General features: G+C 47.0%; 1 protein-coding gene across 2 annotated transcripts in view; it reads right to left on the minus strand.

Moving 5' to 3' along the window:
- The window catches only part of LOC135200826 (actin-related protein 5-like), a 77,240-nt gene that overhangs the window by 45,592 nt on the left and 14,247 nt on the right, over positions 1 to 17,401 (minus strand). For both annotated transcript variants that reach the window (XM_064229499.1, XM_064229500.1), the window contains exon 3: positions 7,010 to 7,116. In XM_064229499.1, coding sequence (XP_064085569.1) covers positions 7,010 to 7,116 — 107 coding nt within the window. The remainder of the gene's footprint in view (positions 1 to 7,009; positions 7,117 to 17,401) is intronic.

A 17,401-nucleotide genomic window follows, 5' to 3' on the forward strand; every position in this document is an offset into this window, starting at 1 on the left:
ATCAAAGGATCTTCATTCTTTGCTAAAAAGCTACGTTCCGGAGAAAGTAGCACTTCCCCCGTGGGAAGGAATTGAATATGATCCGGATCTCTGGATAAAGCCGACAGTTCTGAAATACTTGCTCCTGAAGCTAGGCTTAATAAAAACAGAGTTTTTCTTAGGAGCATCATAAACGAGCATGTGTCATTATCGGTTTCGGAAGCCAGTTTTAGAACATCGTTTAAGAACCATGAAACTGACGTAGGCCTGACAGAGGGCCTAAGTCTAGCACATGCTTTAGGAATAGACGAGAAATAGGTATCTGTCAAGTCTATGTTAAATCCAAATTGAAATATCTTTTTCAATGCTGACTTGTTTGTCGTAATCGTGCTAGCTGCTAAACCCTTTTCAAATAAAGATCTGAAAAAGGATATAGCAGAATTAACTGTCATGATTCTGATATCTGACTCTCTCAGGAAGATTGCTAACTTTTTGACGGCAGCATCATACTGCCTCAAAGTTGAATCCCTTTTATCGGATTCCAGGAAAAGAATATTCTGAGGGTCAATATTCGCATCTCTTTTTGCCGCAAACTTCATGAAATCCATAAAGTTAGGGTTTGAGAATCCCTGAGGAAGCGAACACAGTCTTCGTTTGTACTGACTGGGAGAGCTGGGACTGGGGATCCGAAGGGACGAAGACCCAGTTCCAGGATCAGGGGGTACCAATTGCTCTCGGCCAGTCTGGGCTACTAGAGCCACTTGACCCCTGAATGTCCTGAGTTTGTCTAAGACCTTCATAAGGAGATTCACTGGAGGGAAGACGTAAATCTTCTCCCAGTTGTTCCAGTCCAGAGCCAGGGCGTCCGTCGGCGTTAAGCCAGAGGGTCCAGGTTGGGGGCTAACATAACACGGTAGTTTGTGGTTCGCTTGTGATGCGAAGAGATCCACCTGTAGCCCTGGGACTCTTGAAGGATCCATTGGAACGAACTCTCGTCTAGAGACCATTCCGACTCTAGGGGTACTGATCGGATAGGGCGTCTGCTATGACGTTTCTTACTCCAGCTAGTGTGGGTGGAGGAAAGATGCCACTGAATTTGTCTGCCAGGGAGAATATGGCTATCATGACGTGATTTAGATGACGTGACTTGGAGGCCTCCTCTGTTTATGCAATGTACTACCACTGCGCTGTCCAAGACTAGCTTTAGTGGGAGTACCTTGGTGGCGTAATCTTTTCAGAGTCAAGAAGACTGCCATTGCCTCCAGTACGTTTTATATGGAACTGACGGAACTGGGGGGGGGGGGGTGACCAAATTCCTTGCACCTTTTGACCTGGGAGTACCCTCCCCAGCCGCTTAAGGGACGCGTCTGTGTGGATGGTAATCCCTGGTGGAGGGAACTGAAGAGGGACTGACACTGACAGATTCTTGACTTTGCCCACGGCCGAAGCCGGTTCTTTAGAATCAGAGGTACTGAGGATAGCTTGTCCCTGGACCTGACATTTCTGCGAGAGCGCCAGATCCTGGTTAGATCTTTCAGTTTGGCTTTCATTAAGATGTTCGTTACTGAAGCAAACTGGAGAGAGCCGAGGATTCTTTCCTGAGCTCTCCTCGATGCTAGTTTGTGACTTAGAAATTGCTTGACTGACTTCGCTATTTCTTTCCTTTTGGTGGATGGAATCGACAGAGTGTGTGAGGATAGATTCCATTGAATGCCTAGCCACTGAAGTTTGACTCTGGGGTGAGTCTGGACTTGGATCTGTTTATCTTGAATCCTAGATATTCTAGGAATTGGATCACTTTTCAGTGTGGGCCTTGTTGCATTCTTCGACTGATGGGGCCCAGATCAACCAATCGTCGAGATACGCTACTACCATAATCCCTTGAGCTCTGAGCTGTTGCACTACTACTTCCGCTAGCTTCGTGAACACCCTGGGTGCCACGTTGAGCCCGAACGGGACTACCTTGAAGGAGAACGTCTGGTCTCCTATCTTGAATCCAGAAACGGACGGAAGTGTCTTGCAATAGGGATATGATAGTAGGCGTCTGTAAGATCGATAGAGGTGGTGACGGCCCCACGGGAAGTAAGGTCCGCACCTGTGAGATCGTGAGCATCTTGAACTTGTCGCAGCGGATGGCTAAGTTTAAGCGGGACAAGTCTAAGATTACCTTCTTTTGTTTGAGCCTTTCTTTGGGACGCTGAACAAGCGACCTTGAAATTTTAATCTCTTGACTTTGACTATAGCTCCTTTCTGAAGGAGGTCCTCTGCGTACTCTGTCAATTCCTTGGAAGGAAGTTGACGGAAAGGTCTGGCTGGAGGTGGGTTCGTCAACCAGCTCCAACCCAGCCCTTTTGACACTATGCTCTGAGCCCACTGGCTGAAGTTCCACCGGTGGCGAAAGTGAAACAGCCTCCCTCCTACCTGAAGTTCCTCATTGGTTCTGGTAACCCCCTCGACCTCCTCTGAAGTGCTTCCCCTATTGAAGGGGCCTCCCGATCCTCTCCACGAAAGGACGCTTACCTCTGCCTCCCTTGTTCGAGCGGTCATACTTCTGAGAAGCTTGACTCTCGAAGGCTGGATTGTAAGCTGGAGAGATGGCGTATGAGGTGGAGGGTTGAGGCTGAGGGGATATCACATAAATAGGCTGTGATTGACCTTTAGACGTGGAGGGCTGAGCTGTCTGCACTAACGGCACTGTAGGAACTTGTTGAGGGAGCGCGGCTGCTTCTTTTGGTAAGGTTGGAAACGTCTAGGCTTCCTTTGTCCCTTACCTTTTGGTGTCAAGTCTGCCTTCTCCTAGCCGTAAGACCCCAACGGTCCTTAAGGCTTTGGTTCAACCTCGTAGCCTCTGCTTGTACTTCCTTTACCATAGCCTCTGGGAAGAGATCTGCGCCCCAGATGTTAGAAGAAAGTAACCTATTCGGTTCATGCCGAATGGTTGCCTCTAGCAATACATGCTTTCTGCAATTTGTTCTAGCAGTGGCAAACTCGAACATGTCTGACTGCACCGTTTGAGTCACGGCTTGGTCATAAGCTTAAAAATTGGTTCTGAACCATAAGCCATGGTTGCTACCTCAGACATAGCCATCAGGTTGATTGACCTGGCTAGTCTTGTTTTCGAGTCAAACTCCGCTTGAATAAGACTATCAGGGAGCCTGGGCAGCTTTTCACCAAACTGCTCCATAGCACAGTCAGGTTTGAGTTTGCCAGCTGTGAAAGTGTTAGGCAAGTCCTCCCATAATTCTCCAATTGACGGGAGCAACGGAGAAGTGGGGTCTGCTTCTTTCAGCTGAGGCATGGGTTGTTTCTGAGCTGCTGAGATGGTCGACCCTCGCTATCTTGGTAAGGAAAGGGAGCGGGGTACCTTCGTCCATCGTGAAAATGGTAAAGGGACTTTTGAATGGTTGGATCTTGGTATTCGAACAGTCCATGTCGTCTAGACATCTAAGCCATTCTCGTTGGGCCTGGTCCCGAGAATAGAGGACTGTCTCCTTTGGTACCCTGTCATCTCTAACCATAGCCGAAGGCGTGAGCCTAGCGTAGCCTATGAAGGGAGGCTGTAGGCCTTCCGGGTAGAACTCGAAGTCCTCTATTCTTCGAGTTCCAAACTCCGGTACGGAGATGAGACCATCTTGGAAGGGAGCATATGACGCTACTCTCCAAGGATTGTTCATGGAGAAAGCGGGCAGCGAGTCATACGGGGGAAGCTGAGATCCACTAGTGTTAGAGGTTGAGGGAGAGGCAAGAGGGGCTTCTCTTAGGCCGGCTATAATAGTATCCTGAGAAGTTTATCCTATCCGGACAGGCGAGATATCATATGTTCCATACTCGTCTTAAGGGAGCCTACCAAGTCGCCCACCTGTTGCCACAGGCCAGCATTGGTGTCCAGAGCGGAGCTGCTGCGGAGGTGGAGGGGAGACTCTGAATAGGCACCAAAGGTAGTGGAACTGGTGATACTGCCGGGGTGCGGGATTTCTCCTTAGGCTTACTCTTTGAGGACTTTGAGCCGGAGCTAGACCCTTTAGACCTGTCTGGGCCGGGATTACGAGCCGGAGACTTACGCGAAGAAGAAGACGAGGACGTCTTCTTCGAGGACGATGACGTCTTAGTCAAGGTCATATGCTTAGACTTGATCTTAGGCCTAACCGAAGCCTCTGGAGGAGTATATAACTCATCACCGGTAAAGCCTGGGAAGGATGGTGAAGTTGCAGGTAGAAGAAACAGTCACTCCCAAGGGGGACCCTTGGGTACCTGCATTACTTACCTCGACCAAACAGGTCGTCTATACCTACCATAGGTTCAACATTTCATATCCAGGGTTGCGACATCCGTGGAGATATCCTGGTCTTGTTCAGTCAAGGAGGCCGCCAGCTGTTGTTGGATAAAGGCAATAGAGGGGTCCGCCTCTACCGGGTCGACGTACCCAGTCGCCTTGCCTCCGGGGAAGATTAACAAAGCTAAACGCTTCTCCAGTATGTAGGGCTGACCCTTGGCGGCGTTCTTGCCAAAACCTCCGACCCAGGCCCGCAGGGTAGCCAATGCCGTATCTCTTACTGCCGGAGCCTGTAAGAGAGGATATATTTTAGATTTAAGAACCACTTAAAACTAAAACTTAGGATATAACTTAAACTAGATGCCTTAAGTTAAAGTAATGATGAAAACTTAAGAACTAAAAGAAGCGGAGCGGCATGCGGAGATGGAATACTTACGCCTTCCAAAAGCTGGCTCACCAGATCGTACATATGGTACACGTCTCATGGTACCAGACCTGGATGTACCCCGTGCGGAGTCGCGCATGGAGCATGGGACCGGCAAACTTCGTGTCCACAGGGGTCCTGAAGTGTAGCGGAAACATCCCGGATGCTCACAGTTGGTGGCCTGTAAGTGGGAAGGACACATGAGTATCTTAAAGGGGTAACACTTACAGACTAAGGACAAAAGAACTCCGTTACGTGGCGGAGCTCGGAAAAAATTTGGGCATAACCCCTCCCTTGCATTGCCTGAATAGGCTATAATCCCGGAGAGATCCGGGTAAATACTAAGGGAGGGGTGGGGATGGTTTAAGAAACTTAAGATAAACTTAAAGATAACTTAAACCTACATGCAAGTAACCGGACTAGGTCCAGTGAAGCGGAGTGTAGTAACTCAGCAATACGGTACGGTTAGTAAAGACCTATTGTATGCTCCGGTCCAACTATGGTGGACTATACCCTTCCGCTGGATATCAGGACTCCGATAGGGAGGAGCTCTAGTAAGGAGGGAAGGGCGAGATGACATACAGACTCGCGCTAACCCGGAGCGACAAGGAAGTAACGGAGGGGGGGAAGGCCAGAGCCCCCCACAAAACGTACCACCCGGCCGAGCCGAGAAGCGGAGAGGTCGGAACCAGTCAGGGGACTGTCGGGACTCCCAGGCCCCCTCCGGTAGGAGGGAAGGGGAGGCAGGCTCGGGCATGCTGGGCGAGCAAGGACAGACCGACCCACCCCCGCCCGACTCTATGGGAGAGCGGGAGAGGGGGAAGGGGGACTGGCAGGCGCCTGGCTGACTCGTGATCACGTAGTGACCACGAGGCGGTAAACTAAGAAACGGTAACAAGCCTAGGCCAACCAAACTGATCAGAGAGAAGCTATCGGGAAGCAACCAGAACTGAAAAGCGGTAGGTGCATATAGGCCCATAGGGCGAAAAACCAACTGATCAGAGAGAAGCTATGAGGAAGCGACCGAACTGATCAACGGTAGACTAGGCTCTACGAGCCAGGACCTAGGCTAAGCCAGACGCCAACTAACCTAACAATAACAAAACATAAAAAATATAATATATAATAAAAATGAAAGAAAGAAGGTAAAATAGCAGGAGAAAAAATCCAGGAGTGTGCGACTAGCCCGAAGGCAAGTCTACCACTCAAAGCTAGTCAGGGGCCGATACTAAGAACCTGGACTAGGGTCTGGATAGAAAAAGCCTACATAAGGTGAAATACATACATGTATAACAACTTGAGTAGACGTAATAACGCGGATAATCAAAATAGAGCGTAAAATAATAAGGGATGTTCTAGGTATGGGAGACCAAGAACGAACCCAACATGCGGCAGGACCATGCTGCCATGCTTCCAGCCCCCGAGAACGTATCTATACTAAAAAACGGCAAATACCGTCTCGGGGACGGAAAAAACTCGCTTAACCGTAAATACTGAGTACTTAACTTAGCTGCTGCAATAGCTGCACGCTCCATTATCGAAAAATCCGAAGAAAGGGCACAAAATACACAGAGAGAAAAATAGCACTTGAGATTCGTGCGAGCTAACGAAAAGGATGGCCACTAGAGGCGCAGCAGTCGCAAGCATGGGATGGTGTAGTAGTAGTACGAGCTGCTCCCTTTGTGGGACGGCTCCTCTTGGAGGGTTTTGTAGTGGGAGATTTCTATTGGCATTTGGCTCGTGGTAGTGGTCTCATCGCCTAGTGTTCATACCGACACCCTCCTAGAGGTGAGCGAGATCAGTCATACTGACCTTTTTCTTTATTTTATTTATTCTCTGGTATGTGTTAGTACATTTACCCTCCCTAGAAATAATAGATTAAAGGATATTTCGCAAGCAACGCGACACGAGCTGAGCCCAGAAAATAAACTAATATTTCTTTAGCTACTTTTGCTACAAAATCACATAAAAAGTTCTTCATCTTATAAATAACAGTGAACTTACACAGAGCCTGTACTTAGTTTGGCTTTGGCAATAAAGCTGTATATCCTCGACCTTGAAAAGCTCCTCTTTGCAAATTAAAGGACATATTGCCAAAGCACTGCAGGAAATTCAATCAAGCATTTTCATTACCTCAAAAATAAATGTTGAAACCTTAAAATTTTCTATATTTCTCATCCCTAAACTCTCTCAATTTGAGAAATATCTACGACATCAAGAACCACAACTGTGTTGTCCATTCAACTATAAAATCCATTTAGTAACTATAAAACACCAACAAGAGAAAAATAACTAAATACGCATATATAATCAGTCTTAAATGAGCAACTTACTGCAGCTGTCTTTTTCCCCCGATCTTTCCTATGTTTGGCGTAGCAATTACGAAATACAATCCTAGGCTCTTTATCTGTAGCCCAACCAACCCGACAGTTATAGGATCCTGAAAGAAATGATATTGTTAGTATACAATAAAGTTTTGTACATACTTACCCGGCAGATATATACTTAGCTATAGTCTCTGACGTCCCGACAGAATTCAAAACTCGCGGCACAGGCGACAGGTAGTCAGGTGACCACCCCACTCCCGCCGCTGGGTGGCGGGAATAGGAACCATTCCCGTTTTCTAACCAGAATTTTTCTCTTCCACCTGTCTCCTGAGGGGAGGCTGGGCGGGCCATTAATCGTATATATCTGCCGGGTAAGTATGTACAAAACTTTATGTATACTAACAATATCATTTTTGTACATGGAACTTCCCCGGCAGATATATACTTAGCTGATTGACACCCTTGGTGGAGGGCAAGAGACAGTTACATACTAAATATTAATGAATATAAAAAACTGGGAAACAACATACGTTGTAGGTATATTAAAAAAACACAACCTTGGTTCCTACCTGATATGGAAGAAGACTTCATTGATACTGTCTATGAGTCTGCTTGCCATCAGAGTTTCAGAGAGGATGAGACCTGTGACTGATAATCCTTTCGGATCATGCCAATGGGGGCTTACCCGCTTACATGGCAGAGCCTTTTCTTGGATCGTACCAATGGGGGCTGACCCACTTACATGGCAGAACCTTGACCTGTATCATACCAACGGGGGCTAACCCTCTTACATGATAGAGCTTTAGGTAACTAAGCACTACAAGGAGCATAACGACCAAATCCCGACCACTGACCACACTAACATGTTAGAAACTACGATGAAAGGGGCTAATTCCTGCACCCTCTTTCAATCGACCAATAAAACGCACCAAAAACCATTAAAAAACCTTAACCTAATAAAACTAAAAAGGATTGGGTTCAGCTCCCTATCCAGCAACGAATCCGCAGATACGTAAGCTCCTAGAGTAAAGCATTTATCGTACGTCACTTGAATATCTCTCAAGTAATGGGATGCAAAGACTGAATTGCATCTCCAAAAAGTTGACTCCACTAGAGTCTGTATCGACAAGTTCTTGTGGAATGCTAAAGAGGTAGCGACTGCTCTTACCTCGTGAGCTTTAACTCTAAGGAGGTCCAGTTGTTCTTCTTTACACGCTAAATGGGCTTCCTTGATTACATCTCTGATGAAGAACGCTGAGCATTTTTTGAGATCTGTCCTCTGGGATCTCTAACTGAGCACCATAAACTATCCTTACTCCCCTTTAGTTTCGTTCTTTCTCTCTAAGTAGAACTTAAGGCTTCTCACCGGGCAAAGAGCTCTTTCTTGTTCTGTACCCACTAGAGACGAAGTCCTTTTACCTTGAAGGTTCTAGGCCAAGGCTTCGAAGGGTTTTTCATTCTTCGCCAGAAACATCAGTTTGAGGAACAAAACGCTGAGTCGTTCCTGAAGCCAACATTATGCTCTAAGGCTTGTAGTTCGCTTACCCTTTTTGCTGAGGCTAGCGCGACCAGGAATAACGACTTCCTTGTTAGATCTCTGAACGTAGCCTTACGGGGAGGTTCGAATTTTGGGGGTCATCAAGTACTTTAGGACCACATCCAGGTTCCAAGTAGGTGCTCTAATACTTCTTCCGTCTTCGACGTCTCGAAAGATCTAATCAGATCATGTAAATCTTGTCTTTCTGCAATGTTAAGGCCTCTATGCCTGAAGACTGACGAAAGCATACTTTTATAGCCCTTAATTGTAGATACTGCTAGACTACATTTTTTCCTCAAGTAAAGGAGGAAATCAGCTATATCTGTCACAGAGGTACTGGAAGAGGATATCTTCTGAGCTCTACACCATCTGCGAAAACACATCCCACTTCGACTGGTAGACTCGAATAGTAGATGGTCCTCCTTGCTCTTGCGATAGCTTTCGCAACTTCTCGAGAAAAAGCCTCTCGTTCTGACAAGTCCTTCGATAGTCTGAAGGCGTAGTTAGAGCGAGAGCGGGCAGGTTTTTGTGATACCTGTCGAAGTGGGGTTGTCTGAGAAGATCGCTCCTGTTTGGGAGAGATCTCGGAAAGTCTACTATCCATCCCAGTACCTCTGTGAACCAGTTTTGCGCTGGCCAGAACGGGGCTAAGAGGGTCAGTTTGGTTCCCTCTGCTGATGCAAACTTCCTTATACTTCCGATACGATCTTGAACGGAGGAAAAGCATACCCGTCTATTCCGGACCAATCGAGGAGAAGGCTGTCCACAGAAATCGCCCTTGGATCGGCGATCGGGGGGCAGTAATTTTCCAGCCTGTTGTTCCAATGGGTGGCAAAAAGATCTATATTTGGTCTCCCCCAGAGGTTCCCTAGTTTGTTGCATACTTCCTGATGCAACGTCCATTCTGTAGGCAGTACTTGGTCTCTCCTGCTCAGAAGGTCGGCTCTTACATTTTTCTCCCCTGAATGAATCTTGTCAGGAGAGTGATTCTTCTCTCTTCTGCCCAAAGCAGTAGTTCTCTTGCCTTTTTGTAAAGGAGAACAAGTGTGTCCCTCCTTGCTTCTGATGTAAGCTAAGGCGTTGTGTTGTCCGAATTGATCTGTAGGACTGAACCTGAGATCTGAGCCTCGAAGTGTATGAGAGACAGTGAATCGCTGTCAATTCCTTCAAATTGAGTGCCAGGACACCTGTTCTCCCCTCCAGGTGCCTGACACTTCTCTCGTCCCTAGAGTGGCTGGCTCCCCATCCCGCATCTGAGGCGTCTGAAAATAACACTAGCCGAGGGTTCGGAACGTGAAGGGATACTCCTTCGTTGAGCCTGCACGGATTCCTCCACCAAAGAAGGTCCTCCTTTATTTCCTTCGTAATCTGGAAGGAATCGGACAGATTTTGAGATCTCGATCCAAATGTTCTCTTAGGTAGAACTGTAAAGGCCTTAGGTGAAGCCTTCTAGAGAAATGAACTGTTCCAACGAGGAAAGGGTCCCCAGAAGACTCATCCATTCCCTCGCGGAACATTGTTCTTTCTCTAGGAAGGTTGCTACTTTTTCCAAGCAGCGGTTCTGTCTTTCCTGTGATGGAAATACATGAAAACCCCGAGAATCCATCCGAATCCCAGATAAACAATGTTCTGCTGGGGAATCATCTGGGATTTCTCGAGGTTTACCAACAGTCCCAAGGACTGTGTTAACTTCAGTGTCAGATTTAAGTCCTCCAGACATCTGACTCGCGACTGTGCTCGTATCAGCCAGTCGTCTAGATACAAGGATATTCGAATCCCTTCGAGATGAAGCCAGTGAGCCACATTTTTCATCAGTCCTGTGAATACTTGAGGGGCTGTTGAGAGTCCGAAGCATAGGGCCCGAAATTGAAATACTCTTCCTTGAGTCATAAACCTGAGGTATTTCCTGGAAGACGGTGTATTGGCACGTGGAAATACGCATCCTTGCAGGTCCAGGGATACCATCCAGTCCCCTGGACGAGGGCTGCTAAAAACCGAGGATGTCGTCTCCATTGTGAACTTCCTCTTTGCTACGAACAACGTTCAGGGCGCTCACGTCCAGAACTGGCCTCCAACCTCCTGAACTTTTCGGAACCAAGAACAGGCGATTGTAAAACCCCTGAGAAGAGAGATCTTTTACTTCCTCTATGGCTTCCTTGTAAAGCATCTGCTCCACGAGATGTAGAAGGGCTTGTTTCTTGACAGAGTCCTTGTAGTTTGCTGTCAACTCCCTTGGAGTTGTAGTCAAGGGAGGTTTTTCCCTGAAGGGGATTAAATATCCTTTCTTTAGGATGGACAGGGACCAGGCATCGGCACCTTTCTGTGCCCAAGTCTCGTAAAAGTTTAGAAGCCTGGCACCCACTTTTGTCTGGAGGACCGCAGTCTCATTGGGCCTTGACGAACACGGCCTTCGAGAAGACCTTCCTCTCTTCTCCGATCGTCTACTTCTGAGAGAGGAATCTAGGGACAGACCTTCCCGAAAGGGCTGCTGGAAGGGAACTTTCTCTTCTTCGATACCTGAACAGCAGGTTTTTAGTCTTTTAGCTGACTGGGCCAACAGGTCCTGTGTAGCTTTTTCCGATAAGGTCCTCGAAATATCCCTCACTATTTCCGGAGAAAGAAGCCTTTCCTCTCGCGAATCCTATCTATACTCGGGCTTCTGATCTGCTCCTTGCGCCTGCTAGGAGAGGCGCTTGCGTCCTGAATAAGACGCCTGTGAGGCGAAGAGCGCCTGCGAGGAGAAAGGAGAACATCCTGTTCCTGGCGCCAAGAAGGAGAGGCGCTTGCATCCTGGTGAGTGCGCCTGGGCCGAGAAGGAGAGGCGCTTGCGTCCTGGTGAGGGCGCCTCTGGCCAAGAAGGAGAGGCGCTTGCGTCCTGTTGATGACGCATAGAAGGCGAAATGCGTCTGCGAGGGGAAAGGAGAACCCTTTGTTCCCGTCGTCCAGTAGAAGAGGCACTTGCGTCCTGGTAACCGCGTCTAGCAGGAGAAAAGCTCCTTTTTATCTTTGTTTGGTCCAGTCAGAGAGGCGCTTGATTCTATCCTAGACCTCCTGGGAGGCGAAGAGCACTTGTCAAAATCATGGAGCCTACTCGGCGAGACTCTTGCGTCCTTAGAAGGATATCTATAAGATCCTACGGGACTCCTGATTCTGGGCCCTTGCCGGAGGGAGAGGGTTGTTCCTTCGAGAATTGTCTAGATGAACGAACACTCCTTCCTTCTTGCGGAGCTCTGAAAAGAGAGGGTCTCTCTTCTCTCCCGGAGCTCTTAGCCGAACGAATTCTCTCACGAGACATCCGCGAAAAAATCAGGTTGAAGGAGGCTCTCAGGCTCTCCGGTACTTGTCATGAGAGGCGTAATTGCCTCTAGAAAAACTTCCTGGGAGAACTCTTGCTCGCCGGGAGTTTCCGCTCAACGAGCTTAGAAGGAGAGGACATACGAGTCTTGTCATAACTGACTGAAGAAGGTTTCGCTGGGGACGAAAAACCTTTCAGGCGAGGAGCGTCTGCTGGCGCCAGGACGCCTACTCTCTGAGGCTCTCCTAACAGAACTCTTGATGGGAAGAGAAACGTCTTTCTTCCTAGAAGAGCCTTCTGAAAGAACTCCTACTAAGGCGGACAACTGCTGCTGGAGTCCTACCAAAACTTCCTTCGTCTTGTGAGCCAAACCTTCCGGAGAGAGTAGGAGATCTCGTAGCTCTCTTCTTACGAGCAGGAGAATACTCCAGAAAAGGTTCAGGACTGGAATGCAACAATTCCTTGCTGGCATTTTCCAGGTTCTCTTAAGAGGGCACGACTTAGAGGTAGAAGCCCACCATCCTCTTCTTGGGGACGAAGAGTCCGAGTCAGAAAAGCACTTCCTGAGGACGCTTTTGCAATAGCTGTCCTTGGCAGCCTAGGAAGCGGCTACAGGATCTCCGCCGAAAGGGACGCTTGACCGTTGGGAATACTCTACATCCCCCTTGCGGCTTTCGACATTCCTCCTCCCTTGGTCATGGGAGTCTGAAAAGAGGTCTAGGCCTAGGAGCAATGCGGAGTCGGTCAGACGCCCCTCCACTTCACTGGTGGGACACTGCACAAATCACTGCACACGTCACTGCGCTTACCTGTCTCCTTCATCGCTTGCAGTTGCGATTTTAAGTTGATAATTGAGGCTCTCATTGCAGCCATTTCCGTGGACGCATCCACAGGTTCGCTGCTGGGGGAAGGGGCTGAAACCAAACTATGAGGCGGTGAATTAACAGAAGAGTTAGGAGCTACTTCCTGCTCAATAGAGCAGGATCTACTTGAACTTCTGATGGAAGCTCTCCTAACTCTATCTTTCTCAAGTTTCCTTACATAAGAAGCCAAGGTCTTCCATTCCACTTCCGTTAAACTCACATTCCAGACAGGTATTAATTGCAGAACAATCATTCCCCCTACATTTTTTACAGACGTGTGAGGATCCACCGTAGCTTTCGGTAGCCTCACCTTACATTCCTCTTTCGTACACACTCTAAATACAGGTACCAAGTCAGACATTTTAAAGAGAATCCAAACCAAAATCAAAAAAACGGTCCACGATAAGCGTATGCCAAAGAAACAAAAATCAATATACATCACCAAAGGTCAAACAGATAATCCTCGGCCAACGAGAAAAGAATTCCAAAGCAGGAGGTACCAACAACGGTGTTGTTGTTACCGGCGACAGAAAAATTCTGGTTAGAAAACAGGAATGGTTCCTATTCCCGCCACCCCTCCAGCGGCAGGAGTGGGGTGGTCACCTGACCTACCTGTCGCGTGTGCCGCGAGTTTTGAATTCTTGCTGTCGGGACGTCAGAGGACTATAGCTAAGTATATATCGCCGGGGAAGTTGCATGTACAAAAAAATAATCAAATAAGAAAATCTTGTAGAGCTAACTTAATTTATTTGAAAATCATGTCAAAATAATTTCAAGTGTTCCTTTTCCTTGGTTGGTTAACCAGACGAATCTCCACTATAAAATATACAGCTTAGCTACCAAGTTTTTCGGACAACAGCCAATAAAAGTGCTATTTGGAAATTCTATCATAAGCAAATATACAGCAATCTCACAAAAATGTTATTGTTAGTATACAATAAGGTTTTGTACATTACTTACCTGGCAGATATATACTTAGCTATACGTCTCTGACGTCACGACAGAATTCAAAAACGCGGCACACGCGACAGGTAGGTCAGGTGATCTACCTTACCCGCCGCTGGGTGGCGGCTGTAAGAACCAATCTCCCTTTCCAGCCAGAATTTTTCCTTCCACCGGTCTCCTGAGGGGAGGCTGGGCGGGCCATCAATCGTATATATCTGCCAGGTAAGTATGTACAAAACCTTATTGTATACTAACAATAACATTTTTGTACATGAACTTTCCTGTCAGATATATACTTAGCTGATTGACACCCTTGGTGGAGGGAAAGAGACAGCAATATAGATATGGAAAAAAGGGGAAACAACACTAGTTGTAGGATGTAAATACAACCTTGGTTCTTACCTGTTTAGGCAGAAGACTTCGTAGTTACTGTCTATGAGTCTGCGTTGCCTTAAGAGCTTCAGCGAGGGCGTGACCTACAGCTGACAGATCTTTGGGTCTATCAAAGGGATTTGGTTATCCGCTTACTTGATAGAATCCGAGCAGGATCTGTCAACGGGGATTCGCCCACTTATATGACAGAACCTAACCACTATCATTGCAAGGAGCTCAAACATAAAACCGATCACCTAACCAATCTAATCATTGTTAGACTACGAAATGAAAAACATGCCTACCCGCATGTTCTTTCAAACAACCAAAAACTTACAACTTAACAAGGGGAAAAAATATATACTACTAGGATATGTCTCAGCTCCCTGCCCCAGCACCGAATCCGCCGATACGTACGGGCCTAACCCGAAGCACTTTATACGTAATTTTGACGTCTCTCAGATAGTGGTTTGCAAAGACTGAGTTGCAACGCCAGAATGTGCCTTCATAATATTACTCAGGGATATGTTTTTGTTAAAAGTCAATGACGTGGCAATAGCTCTTACCTCATGAGCTTTGACCTTAAGAACTTTTGAATTGACTTTCATCACCATATCGCAATGCGCTTATTCACCAGGCTTATGAGTAAAAGAAAGAAAGCGCATTCTTCGAAAGAGTCCTCCTTGGATCTCTTACAGAGCACCAAAGGTTGACATCATTGCCCTTAAGTTTTTTCTTTCTCTGTAGATAGAATTTTAAACTTCGTACTGGGCAAAGCGACCTCTCTGCTTCCTCGCCTACTAATGCAGACAAGCCTTGTACTGCAAAGCTCCTATGCCAAGGATTTGAGGGGTTCTCGTTCTTGGCTAAGAACGAAGGAAGCGAACGAAACAGATAGCTGCATCTCCTCTGAATCCCACATTTTCATTCTAGTGCATGGAGTTCACTAACCCTCTTTGCGGAAGCCAATGCCATGAGAAAAATTGTCTCTTCGTGAGGTCTCTAAACGAGGCAGACTGAGGCGGTTCGAACTTACTTGGACCTCAGGTAACGTAGCACTACATCCAGATTCCAACTCGGAACCCTGGAGAAACCTTCTGGATGTTTCAAACGATCTTATTAGATCATGAAGGTCCTTATCTTCTGAAATGTTTAAGTTTCTGTGCCTAAACACTGCAGATAGCACGCTACGATAGCCTTTAATGGTTGATACCGCCAATCCACTTTCTCCCTAAGGAAAAGTAAGAAGTTGCTATTTGGGTCACAGAGGTTACTGGAAGAGGAAAAGTGATGGTTCCTACACCATCGCCGAAAGACGTCCACTTCGATTGGTAGACTCTAAGGGTAGAAGGCCTCTTGCTGCTGCGATAGCCGTTGCAACTCTTGCAGAAAAGCCTCTCGTTCTGACCAAACTTTTGACAGTCTGAAGCCAGTCAGATCTAGAGCGGGGAGGTTTTTGTGATACCTCTCGAGTGGGGTTGTCTGAGCAGATCGATCCTCTGTGGTAATGTTCTCGGAAGATCTACTAACCATTCCAGTACCTCTGTGAACCATACTTGTGCTGGGCCAGAACGGGGCTACCAGCGTCATCCTTGCTGCCTCCGATTCTGCAAATTTCTTTAGAGTCTCTCCCAGTATCTTGAATGGAGGAAAAGCATACATGTTCTAGACCCTTCCAATATAGTAGAAACCGGTCTATCGACACTGCCCTCGGGTCCGATATCGGAGAGCAGTAGTTGGTCTATCCTCGCATTCTTGGCTGTGGCGAAGAGGTCTATATGAGGCTTGCCCCAAAGCTTCCACAGGTCCTGGCAAACATCCTCGTGAAGAGTCCACTCTGCAGGCAGGACTTGATCTTTCCTGCTTAGGAGGTCTTGCTCTGACGTTCTTTTCTCCCTGTACGAAACCTGGTAAGGAGACAATCTTCCTTTGCTCTGCCCAAAGCAGAAGGTTCTTTTGCTGTCTCCGTACAGGGAGAAAGAGTGAGTCCCCCCTGCTTCCTGATGTAAGCCAGGGCCGTGGTGTTGTCCGGTTGATCTGTACTGCTGAGGCTAGGACGTGGGGCTCGAAAGCTTTCAAAGCTAGCCAAACCGCCATCAGCTCCTTCCTTGTTGATGTGCCAGGTCACCTGTTCCTTCTTTTCCAGGTGCCTGATGATTATATATTGTATAATTGTTATGGGTATAGATAAGTGTGATTATATATTGTATAATTGTTATGGGTATTTTATGCATTGTTGAAATATGGTGGGTGTCCTATATATAGACAACATGTGGTAGATTCTAGAAGGTGTCTGTTTGAGTGATTAAGTTGTGTTGTGACGTCATAGGCTGTGACGTCATAGACAAGATGGCGGCGGCGTCGGCAGGATGTAAACAATAACACGGGGGAGTAGAAAGCACGTGTTGGTGGTGTGTGGTTGGTAGGGGAGAGCTCTCGTCTGGTAGGAGTTGTTTTTTGGTCGTAAGTATTGTGGTGCTGGTGTTTTAAGGTAGATTTTCTGGAGTGTACTGGAGTTGGAGAAAGCGTACAGGTGGTAGATTATTCATTTTTATAGAGAAAGAAAGGAGTTAGGCTAGGCCAAAATTCAAACTGGTAGCAGAGCGTGGTTGATCAAAGATGCTGGATCCGACAGTGAACAAAGGGAGACTACTAGATGGAGAAGGGAATGTCCTAGGTTTAGCGGGATACAAGAAGAATACAAAGAATGGAAAGGTCAAGCCGAAGATTGGCTATTGTTGTATGGAGAAGATACAAAATACCCGGCGATAGAAATGAGAATGAGCTTAAAAGGGAAAGCCAGAGAGCTAGTGGAAGCATTAGATAAAGATAAACTTACTGGTACAGAGGGTCCAAAGTTAATCCTAGAGAAACTAGATAAAGCCTATCTAAAAGACTCGGTAATGGAGAATTACGGTAGAATAAAAAGATACCTTCTAATAAGAAGAGAATCTAGTGAAAATATGGCGGACTATTTAATTAGATACGAGAAGGCAGCATCTGAGTGTGAAAGAGCAATGGGGAAAGGCGCGCTTGAAGGCGAAGTCAAGGGGTATCATGTAATAGAGCAAGCAAATCTCACGGAAAATCAAAAAACAAATGGTATTATCGGCTTGTGGGCAAGAAAAGCTAGAGTACGGAACAGTGTCGCAAACAATGAAAAGACTATTTGAGGGATTAGGGACTAAAGAGGAAACGGGAATGGTGGGGTTCGTCAGAAAGGCAATGCCAGTTCTGGGAGAGGGAGGGAAAACCAAAGATATCGGGGAAGATGGAACCGAGGAAGGGGGTGGTAGAAATCCTATAAACAAAGAAGGGAAGGTAACAGTATGATGCAATATGCAGCTCAGAATGGCATTGGGCTAGGGATTGTCCTCAGAATTTTC

This window comes from Macrobrachium nipponense, chromosome 27 (assembly GCF_015104395.2).
Source record: "Macrobrachium nipponense isolate FS-2020 chromosome 27, ASM1510439v2, whole genome shotgun sequence".
In the NCBI taxonomy this organism is placed as follows: Eukaryota; Metazoa; Arthropoda; class Malacostraca; order Decapoda; family Palaemonidae; genus Macrobrachium; species Macrobrachium nipponense.